At 41.8% G+C, this 11,559-nt stretch overlaps 1 protein-coding gene across 3 annotated transcripts in view; it reads left to right on the top strand.

Annotated features, from left to right (window-relative positions):
* Positions 1-3,252: 3,252 nt before the first annotated feature.
* LOC145353947 (cadherin-like protein 26) overlaps positions 3,253-11,559 on the top strand; it is a 78,102-nt gene continuing 69,795 nt past the window's right edge. For all 3 annotated transcript variants that reach the window (XM_080204965.1, XM_080204967.1, XM_080204966.1), the window contains exon 1: positions 3,253-3,359. In XM_080204965.1, the coding sequence (XP_080061091.1) occupies positions 3,318-3,359 (42 nt within the window). In that variant the 5' untranslated portion in view covers positions 3,253-3,317. The remainder of the gene's footprint in view (positions 3,360-11,559) is intronic.

Raw genomic sequence — 11,559 nt, 5'->3', positions numbered from 1 at the left:
CCTTCAGATAGAATTTGTTCAGCTTTATGATACTCAAACGTTGTGTTCTTCGTAACAGGTTGTCAATAGGTCTGAAAGGAGAACCTAATCTGTGTGTGGGTGTTACACAAGAATTTTATCAAATTGTAGTCCTTACCACAATCTTTTCAGTGATTGCTTTGAATGCATTTATGCGTTTCACAGGCTTGGCCAGCATTTGGTGCTCATTCCTAATTTCCCTTGAGAAGATGGTGGCATGTTGCCTACTGGAACATCCCCACTTCTGACTTTATGATGGAAGGAAGGTCATTGATGAAGCAGCTGAAGATGTTTGAGCCTTCGACACTTCCTAAAGATCACCTGCAGCAATGTTCTGAAAATGGGATGACTGACCACCAACAACAATCACATAGATTTTCCTTTGTGCTAGGTATATAGAATCATAGAATCCTGACAGCATCTGCGGCCGATAGTTGGTGAGGATGAGGTCAGGTATATTTTTTCCTCTTGTTAGTTCATTCATTGCCTGTTGCAGACCCAGCTATGCCCTTTAGGACTCAGCCAGCTCAGCCTGTGGTTGTGCTACCCAGCCTTCCCCTCAATCATTGGCCTCTTCCCCCAGTCATCAGCCATCCACCAAAACCCGCTCCCCCAACGGTCATCACTGGCATCCCCAGCTCCTCCATCTATTTCCAACCCACAACCAAAACAGAATGAATACTCCCCCACCCCTCCCCTATAAGGCTCCCACTAGGTCACGGGGCTGGCCAGCGAGCAAGAGGCTGACAGTGCGGGGTCATTGCGCATGCGCTGATCTTGGTGCTGACAGATTGGCACATGTGCAGTGGCCCACTTAGAGTGCTGATTTTAGCCTCTCCAACGGAGATAGGCCTCACCCCTGAAATTCAATATATTCACGTTGGTGGCCTCTGCAGTGCACAGAGCGTGGGAGATTCTTCTCTGAACCACCACTGAAAAAAACCCAGTATGAATTGCTCCAGTTTTCACGTGAATTTGACACTTAGACTTTTTTTGTGAGAATTCCAACCAGGACGTTTACCTTCAACTTCCAAGGTGAATATTGCCAAAGGACAGGGTGAGGTTTCGAGACTGAACTTGTTCTTCTGTGCCTGTGGCAGCTGATACAGTGAAAGATCTAAAGCAAACTGATACATTATCACATTACGCCATGTCATTTTCACCTGATTTGCATAAAAGACAAGGTTATTAAAGAACTGTGTTGTAACCTGTTGCAGTAAGTAAAAATCAACACCTTCAGCAACAAGTTTGTTATATTAATTATTGACTTATTTTACTTTTTTTTATATTTATTTCTTTTTAGGGAATGTTATAAAAATTTATTTCTGTTCATTTTATGTTCAATTGGATATGTTTTTTTTCACCAATTCTGTACATTTGGTAGGGAGCCACTCTTGCGGGTGAGAGATATGGTTACAAACTGGACAATTACCACCCAATATTCCCTGCTGGTAATCAATAGCCCAGCTAGAACTTGTGCTCATTGGTGAAGTAAGGACATTGGCAACTGATCACAAACTAAAGGCTCAAAGTTTCAACTCCAGAGCTGGAACCGTAGAGTTGGAAAAAGTCTTGACTGCGAACCTAACTCGAAAGGAAATGTATTCAATCTTTAGATTTGTGATCTCAGTAGGTGGGTGTTAAGGGAAGTGCGAAGTGATACACTTTGGAAGGAGTAATTTGACAAGGAAGTAGTCAATGAGTTGCATGGCACGAGGAAATTCTGAGGAACAAAGGGACCTTGTTGTGTTAGTCTACAGATCTCGGAAGGCAGAAGGACATGTTAGAGGAGTGGTGAAAAAGGCATATGGGACACTCACCTTTATCAACCAAAGCAAAGATTACAAAAGCAGGGAAGAGACGTTGGAGTTGTATAGAACTTTGGTGAGGCCACAGCTAGATATTGTGGCATTTCTGGTTGACACGTTATAGGGAGGATGTGATTGCATTGGAATGGATGCAAGTGGAGTTCACCAGGATGCTACCTGGGAAGGAACAGTTAAGTTATGAGAGAAGATGGATAGACTTGGGTTTTTTTCGTTGGATCAGAGAAGATTGAGGGGCAACCTGATCAAGGTGTACCAGGTTAAGAGGGGTACGGACAGCTGTTCCTCTTAGTTGAAGTGTCAGTCACAAGAGGACACATGCTCAAGGTGAGGGGCAGGGGGTTTTAGGGGGGATATGAGGAAAACATTTTTACCCAGAGGGTGGTGATGGTCTGGAATGCACTGTATGGGAGAGTGGTGGAGATGGGTTGCATCACATCCTTTAAAAAGTACCTGCTTGAGCACTTGGCATGTCATAACATTCAAGGCTATGGGCCAAGTTCTGGTAAATGGGGTTAGGTAGGTTAGGTGATTCTCATGCGTCGGTGGAGTCTCGATGGGTTGGAGGGCCTCTTGTACTGTATGATTCTGTGATTCAGAAGAACAGTTCTATTGTTTACTAATCCTATCTCAATTAAAAGCTCAGTTGTAACTGACTGTACACATTGTTAATAACAGTGTGGCAGTGGGAGAATTAAAATTCTCACTGATTTCCTGTTTGCCTGCTCTGTGGGAGAGTTGGGAGCAGGGCGAAAGAAATGCCATCTACCTTGGTTCCCTAAGACCGACCTCAAATTCAGGATTTCTGTGCTAACCTATGCGTGCCCAACATTCTGAAGTTGTAGTCAGTTCCAAAGGGGTAATGACACTTCCCTCATCCCCTGCCGTCTGCCCCCATCCCCTACCACACTGCCTATAAAATCAGCCTCAATGAAATTAACCTGATATGCAAATTTTTAGTTTTTAACTTACAAATTACTATGCCATCAGACATTTCTGCTCAGTTTATTATATATAAAATACAGGAATGGGAATTGGCTGAGTATGGCAAACAAAAAAAAAATGCTTATATTGCAACCCAAAATCAAATAGAAATTCTTGTGTAAGATTTCAAGTTATTTTTAAACTCAGAATTATTGATCAATAAATGGACTTTGTTACTGGCTTCCAGGTAAGGCGCATTATGCTTTCTCCATTTTTAACTTTCTTGTTTATATGCAAATAGCTTCTTGCTGCCAAGAGCAATCCTTCTTAACTCTTATGACCATTTCTCTCAGACAGTGGAATCTGTTTACTATGCTGCTTAGCCAAGAAAGAACCTAAAGAAAAAACCTATCATTAAAAACAGGAAATTCAAGCCTTATCATCCTATATAATTTATTTCCAGTTAAGCAAATGATTGGGCACGTCACTTATGACTCTCATTTGACGAGGTAGTACAGACTTTCATTTCTGCTGCAGCATTTCATAATCATGTGTTTCGGGATATATGCCTTGGTGCTTTTTTTCACAATAGTAAGTACTGGTTTGTTTGACTTGTATGTTGTTAATGTTGAATGGTAAATAACTACTGAAAGTATCTTTACAGTCACATTATTAAAATGTGTTTAATAAATTTTAAGCAGAATTTGTAAGTGCACAGTTTGTGCAGTTAATATATGATTTAAAATATTGCAGTGTGCTAGATCAAATAAGCTTTAACTTTATACCTCCTTATTTCAATAAAGTTCAAAATATTTTCAAAACACTACTAAGTTTTATTTTATACATGACATGACGAGCTATCCCTTATAAAGGTAGAATTTATTCAGCTTTTATGATATTCAAGCGCTACCTTTTGCATTTGTACTTTGCCATGAATGATAATTAGGTATGAAAGGAGAATCAAACTTGTGTACATGTTATACAGGAATTTTTATCAAACTGCAGTCGTTGTCTTGCACAATCTTTACTGAGATATGTCGCCTGTTAAAAATAGTTAACAGTTCTGTAAAAGTTCTCTCTGTACCATCGCAGTTGTCGTCTCAAGTCTGTTGTAAATTCAATTAGGTCGGTGCTTTAAAATGAAGGAAACTAAAGCGACTTTTTCCTGAGGCCGATTTTCAGATTTCAGACAGTGAGCTTGGTCTGGGGAAGGGTGCACATTTTGGCGGTCGACGTTTGCTCACTGATTGAATGTATAGGAAGGAATAGAAAGCATGAAGACAATCAATTTTCTTTTCATTTACACAGGAGGTTTTATTTTTGGGAGATGATAAATTCTGCACTTTTTATTGTTTAATGATTGGAAAAATATTAACTCTTGTAAAGGCCAATAACTTTCAGTCAAATTCACACACAGTTATCCTGCTGTGCCTTTTAAACGATATTTTCATACATTCCTCTTGCCTTTATATGAATGCATTATTGTATATCGACATATGTCCCTGACCTCTAATACAAGTTTGGGGAGTAGAGAAAAACTGAAACAAATGCTGACTCAAAACTTTATTTCATTAACTAAATAAAATTAAAAAAAACGTTATATGAAGTAGATATGAGATGTAGAAATCAATTATATTCACATACCTCAGAACATATGATTATTTTTCATATGAACATAAAATCCTTACGGTGCAGAAGGCCCACTGAGCCTGCACTGACAACAATGCTACCCTGGCTCTATCACCTGCTAATATTCACCCTGTTAATTCTTCTGACATAAAGGGGCAATTTAGCATGACCAATCAACCGAACCCTCAGAGTTGTGGAGGAATTTCTTCAATCAGAGAGTGGTGAATCTGTGGAACTCTTTGCCGCAGAAGGTTGTGGAGGCCAGGTCATTGAGTGTCTTTAAGACAGAGATAGATTAGTTCTTGATTAATAAGAAGATTATGGGGAAAAGGTAGCAAAATAGGGATGAGAAAATGATTGAATGACGGAGCAGACTCAATGGGCTGAGTGGCTTAGTTCTGCTCCTATGTCTTATGGTCTTATCTTTGGACTGTGGGAGGGAGCCAGAGAATTCAGAGGAAACCCATGCAGATTCAGGGAGAATGTGCAAACTCCATGGGCATGATCTTTTTGCCCATTCATGCCACGCTCCTGCTCATGACGGCTTTTGTAAATCTTTTTGCAAAAATGCTCAGCCCTGTGTGAGGGGTGCAGGCAGTCAAACTTCAGGGTTGGAAGTCCAGCTTTTCTAGATGCAGACAGTGGGGCAGTATCCACTTTATAATACCCACTTTCACCACTCTCTGATAGACTCATGCACGTAATTGGCAGTTTTATGTTTATTTGAGACAACATTTGAAAACCATCATGCTGTGTTGTCCAGAATGTGCAGAGACCCTTGATGTTGAAGGGACAGAGATGATCAAGATTTCTGGTAGCTGGATAATGCTCAGGATGTAGATATGAGTCCAATTTCAGGCAAGTAAAGAAAAACAGTAGTAGAAACCCACTTTGACAATGTGATAACCATCGTGTATCAGTACTGTTGAACATTTTATGACTTAAGATGTGGCTTAGAAACTGCTCAAAGGAACAATCTACTACCCATATTTTTGACATTGTAAATTTGACTTGTATTGGACAGCAATAACCTTTTTAAAATCTCTTGAAACATTTGAACATGTCTGAAAATTTGAATGTTCGGCGTTCGGTATCAGTGCTGTACAAACGGAAGTTCTTTATTTCTTATAGTTTATTTTGTACTGTTTTTATCAAGAAAAAAACTTTTGTTAAAAAGGAATTCTTCAGCTGAGAAGTTTAGCAATGTGATGATAATGAGTTGGATCTTTTAGATTTATTGTAAAACATTTTCAGATGCATCAATAGAGTTTTTAATAGAACTTTGGCCTGCTACAAAATGAATAATCCTTCAGTTTATAAGTCAAGTGTCAGCCAAATGTTTTTGAAAAAAGTGGCAAAATGCGATTTTTATCTTCTCCTCTTGATGTTTACAAGATTGTCTCCTGATTTACGAGACTGTGAGGTTGGCGTGTGCGGAATTAGTTTTGCACACTCCTGAAGAGCGGGAGAAACTTCCTTTCCCTGAGCACACCTTACCGGCTGCCTCAGCCAGTTGACATCAATTGCCCTCAGTCTGGCCACTTAGGTGGAGTGTCCATCTGGCCTTGTTCCACCACTCAGATTGCAGTGAAATGTAGTAGGGCCTACAAAATGCCTCTTGCTTCAGCCACCCAAAAATCAAAATTAGCCACTTAATTGTTTTTGATAGAGCCACAGGGGTTCGCAGGTCAGCACAACAATTAGTGTTTAAAAAGTATGAGGGAACTTTGGGCTAATCTGAGAATTCTCCTGTACAGAAAATGGAGGAGAACATTAAGAACAAAGTTCTAAACCTATGCTTTGTTTTACCTTTCAATATAATTTACTACTCTGCCTCACCGTGCCAGGGACCCGGGATCAGTTCTGACCTCAGATGACTGTCTGTGTGGAGTTTGCCTCTCCTCATGTCTGCATGTTTTTCTCCAGGTGCTGTGGTTTCTTCCCACATTCCAAAGATGTGTGGGTTAGGTTTATTGGCCATGCTAAGTTGACCTTGAGTGTCAGGGGACTGGCAGGGTAAATACTGGGATTACAGGGATAGGGCCTGTGTGGGATTGTCAATGCAGTCTCGATGGGCCAAATGGCCTCCTTCTGCACTATAGGGATTTTATGATTCCAAAGCTGCTTGGCCTAATTTTGACCCGTGAGCCAAGATGTGATGGCCTTGCCACAGTGTGTTTCCCCATGATGAATGCAGTGGGCCATTTTAAATTGGCATTTACTTCAACAGAGCTGTAATATGCCAGCGGGCAGGGGAGGCTTGTAAAATCTTGGCCCCAGGGGTAATCATAGCGTCCTTACCGTGCAGAAGAAGGCCATTCAGGCCATCCAGTCTGCACCAGCCATAATCCCACCCAAGCCCTATACCCATAACCCCATATATTTACCCTCACTAGTCCCCCTGACACTAAGGAGCAATTTAGAATGGCCAATCCACCTAACCCGCACATCTTTGGACTGTGGGAGGAAACTGGAGCACCCAGAGGAAACCTATGCAGACATGGAGAGAATGTGCAAACTCCATGCAGACAATCACCTAAGGCCGGAAGGCTCTGAAGCATCAGCGCTAATTACTGTGCCACCCAGTTAATCTTATCCAACAATCCATCTTACATTTCACCCTAGCCAATACAGTCCTATTCAGTTCACTATCAAATTAGATACAGAAGTGAAATTAAAAATGGATGTAAAGTAAGGTGGCATTAATACAGAGAAATAAAAGTGACAGATAAGAGAGAGAATTTGTTTACATTCGTGAAAAATTTAAAAATCTCGTACCCAAAATTGACTCACCTTAAACCTGGTCACTTTCAATTTTAATGGAGGCAGGACACTAAGGCCTACTTGGAGAAGGCTGATTGATTATTTCAATATTATAACAAGACTGTAATTGTGATAACTTCAAATTATAAAGGGTTTATTCACAACAATACTTATATAGATACAAGCAAGAGTCTGACAAAACTGTGATACATGTCTACTATCTTTTTCTCCCTGGCCCCAACTGAGGTTCCTCCCAAACCCAGGGTGCATTGCCCTTGCACCTGATTAGCTTGGCTTCCCACACTGCCTCTCCATAGGGTCCGATCCAATTACATGGCCCTCAGGGATCGCCCCCTTAAAGGGTTCACATTACCACGCTCTTTTCCCCCTTAACTCCTGAGTTCACCCATGAACAAAACAAAAGGAGCATCATTAAACATGGGCATTCACAGCTTGACAAGGCTTCAGGGACACTCCAGGAAAATCTCACAACAGGTACAATTGGCTAGGAAACTTCTGGAGCCTTGAGGAATGTTACGATTCAGTAATCTGATCTTTGGGAAATGATGAATCTAGATGGACAGCCACAAAAGTTAAACTCATAAATCCGGGGTCGCGATCTTCCTCAGTAGTTGCTATCTCCTTGGCTACAGAAACCGTTGGTTACTCTGGTCCCACATTTACAATAGGGATCCCTCAAATGGTCTACATGTTTTTTTACACAATGATCTTCTAATTCTACACCGTAGGAGGCTGGTCCCGTTCTTTCCACAATTTTCCCAGTCACCTGTGTTGGTCTTGCTCCAAAAATCCTGGCCACAACTCAATCATCAACTTGGAAAGTTCTGTTTTTCTTTCTTGAGTCACGACTTTCTTTGTGGGAAGCTTATCCAGCCTCCACCTCCCACGCCAAATCTAGGAATATCATATCCGACCATGTCCATAAAGTGGCTTCACGTTAGTAATTTGGCTGTGTTGGCCCCTGTGGTTTAATTTGGTATCGTATTGTATGGCCACAAGAAACTTGCCAAATATAAAGGTAATGGCCTATTAGCTTTTTTTCCTCAATGATTTGAACATTTTTATAGCTCATTCTGCTAACCCATTGGAGGCTGGGTGGTAAAATACTGACCTAACATGACAATACCATTTGATTTTACAAATTTCTGCAACCCCACTGTAAATGTTGTGCCGTTGTCTGACACTAAGATCTCTGGGATGCCATGGATGGCAAAAATTTGTCAATAGTGGCTGTAGCCATTGTAGACTTCCAACCTTTTAGAAGGTGAATCAACCAAGGTGAAAAACATGTGTCCCAATAATGGCCCTCCAAAATCTATATGTAGTCTTGTCCATGGCCACCCCAACTAATCCCAGGGATGCATATTCACTGGTGGCTGCAATGCCTGTTGGGTTCCACAACTCGGGCACTGGAAAATCTTTCAATTTCTTTATTTGGCTGGCCACCAAACAAACTTCAGACAAATACTTTCATCCTACTCTGTCCAGGATGTGAGTTGTGTAATTCTTGTAATCCTAGTGTCATTGATGTCCATGTGGTTAAGCATACCTTGCCCCCATTGCCACGAGGGAATGCTAGGGTTGCCATCTTGTAGTCCTGCTCCCCAGTGAGAAGGATCGGAAAATTTCAGATAAAGTACTTTTTTTAGTTTCTCTTTATTTCCTTACTTCTCATTAATCTAATACAATTTTTAACTTCTCTTGTTATCCAATTTCTGGGTTTTCATGATTCTCACTTTGCCTTTAACAAAGGGTGTGTATCACTTTGTCTGGGTTCCTGGGATTACTAATGTTCCAACCATTAAGAGAAAACCTAACCACCACCCATGACATTCAATGGTATTACTATCACTGAATCCCTCACTGTCAGCATCCTTGGGGTTACCATTGACCAGAAACTCAACTGGACTTACTACATAAACACAGTGGCTACAAGCGCAGGTCAGTGGCTAGGAATACTGCGGGGAGTAATTCACCTCCCGATTCCCCAAAGTCTGTCCACCATCTACAAGGCACAAGTCAGGAGTGTGATGGAATACTCCCCACTTGCCTGGATGGGTGCAGGCCCAAAGACACTCGAAGCATTAGGACAAAGCCCGCTTGATTGGCACAATATCCTAAAACATCCACTCCCTCCACCACCGACGCTAAGATGCACAGCAGAAATTCACCAGAGATCCTTAGACAGTACTTTCCAAACCCATGACCACTTACATCTAGAAGGACAAGGGCAGACATATGGGAATACTACCACTTACAAGTTCCCTCCAAGTCACTCATCAAGCTGATTTGGAAACGTATTGCCATTCCTTCGCAGTCACTGCGTCAAAATGCTGGAATTCCCTCCCTAATGGCATCGTGGGTCAATCCACGGCATGTGGACTGCGACACTTCAAGAAGGCAGCTCACCACCATCTTCTCAGGGGGAACTAGAGATAGGCAATAAATGCTGGCCATCTAGTGATGCCTACGTCCCATGAATAAATAAATAAAATGGAAGGCTGCAGGGTCCTTTGTCAGAGCGATGAATTGGCTCTGATTGGCCAGGCCTGGTTTATGAAATGGAGATGGCATTTGTATAATTCTCTTTGAAGTTTGCTTCTGTAGCCCACATGGATTATTAGCATCTCTTCAGAGATAACAAGGCACAGGTTTCAGTCATACTTCCAAATAGCTCTTCTTGTTCAAGGGTCACAGCCAAACCTAACTTCAGCCATTTTTTAAGATCATTGCCCATCTTATGGAAATATATATATAAAATCACAAATATAAATTGTGAGATCTTATTCCCACTAGTTTCATGTGCGGATCCCATCCTTCATTAATAGAACCAGCCCATCTCTGCTTCTTTTTATTCTACTTTTCTTAAGTGTTGAGTAGCCTGAAAGATCCTGTTTCCAATCTTAGTCACTTTGCAACCATATCGTTATTATGGCAATGAGGCCATAACTGTGTACTTCTATTTGTGCTGTCAATTCACCCACCTTATTGTGAGTGTTGCATGCATTCAGGTAGAGTGACTTTAACTCTGTCTTTTTATCTTTTCTACAACGTCTAGTGTTATTTGCTGAAAAACATGTATGTTTGTATGCTCTGTCCCTTCCTGCCATGCTCTGACCAGCATTTTCCCTTATTGCTATTGCTACTCTCTTGCCCTCTCCTTTCACTTTAATTTCTCACATCCTCTTAAATTTGATCCCTTGCCTTACAATTTGATTTAGATCCTTCTCTGCTGCCCTCGATATATAACTCTCAAAACACTGGTCCCAGCATGGTTCAGGTGAAGACCACCCCAAAAAATCCCACTTTCCATATTACAGCTGCCAATGCCCCAAGAAATGGAACCCATTTCTCCCTTATCAATTTTGATCTAAAAAAAATTAACTCTCTAACTTCTCTTATTTACTCTCTGCGCCATTTGCTCATGGCTGAGGCAAGAATCCAGAGATTAATATCTTTGCAATTCTGCTTTTTAATTTAGCCCCCAGCTGCTCATAGTCCATCAGCAGAACCTTTTATCTTAGTTCCACCGATATTGTTGGTACCTGTGTGGATCACAACCACTGGATACAAAGAACAAAGAAAATGACGGCACAGGAATAGTCCTTTGGCCCTCCAAGCCTGCACCAACCATGCTGTCTGTCTGAACTAAAGCACCCTACTCTTCCAGGGACCATATCTCCATCCTATTTGTATATTTAATCCTCCCCCTCCCACTGCAAATTCTAGCTCAGAGCAGATGTCCTGAATAACAGCCTTCTGGATTCTCGCTCTTGGCTGCAGAGAACGGTGACTATCCCTTTGACTATACTGTTCCCTTCTCCTACTGAACTCCTCTTTACTTCCCCCACTTGAATGGCTTCCTGAACGACAGAGCCTTGGTCGGTTTGCTCATCCATCTTACAGTTCTTGCTTTCATCCATTCAGGCTGCAAGAACCTCTAACTTATAGGACAATTGCCATGCCTGAGGTTTCTCCTTTTCTATGTTTTCCAATCCCTCACCTGCTCCACTTGCAGTCACACCCTCCTATCCCTGGCAACTCGCCAAATTGGAAGACGGGGTCCTTGTGCATGAGTCGCAAAAACCCAGCTTGCAGGTGCAGCAGGTGGTCAGGAAGGCAAATGGGATGCTGGCCTTCATAGCGAGGGGGATTGAGTATAAAAGTAGGGAGGTCTTGCTGCGGCTGTATAGGGCATTGGTGAGGCTGCAGCTGGAGTACTGTGTGCAGTTTTGGTCGCTGCACTTACGCAAGGATATCTTGGCCTTGGAGGGAGTGCAGAGGAGGTTTACTAGGCTGATACCAGAGTTGAGGGGGTTGAGCTATGAGGAGAGGCTGAATAAACTAGGCTTGTACTCATTAGAGTTTAGAAGAATGA

Source organism: Carcharhinus amblyrhynchos, chromosome 16 (genome assembly GCF_965287045.1).
Source record: "Carcharhinus amblyrhynchos chromosome 16, sCarAmb.v2.hapA, whole genome shotgun sequence".
In the NCBI taxonomy this organism is placed as follows: Eukaryota; Metazoa; Chordata; class Chondrichthyes; order Carcharhiniformes; family Carcharhinidae; genus Carcharhinus; species Carcharhinus amblyrhynchos.
The sequence above is the reverse complement of the archived record's forward strand: the minus strand, read 5'-3'. Positions and strand labels throughout refer to the sequence as shown.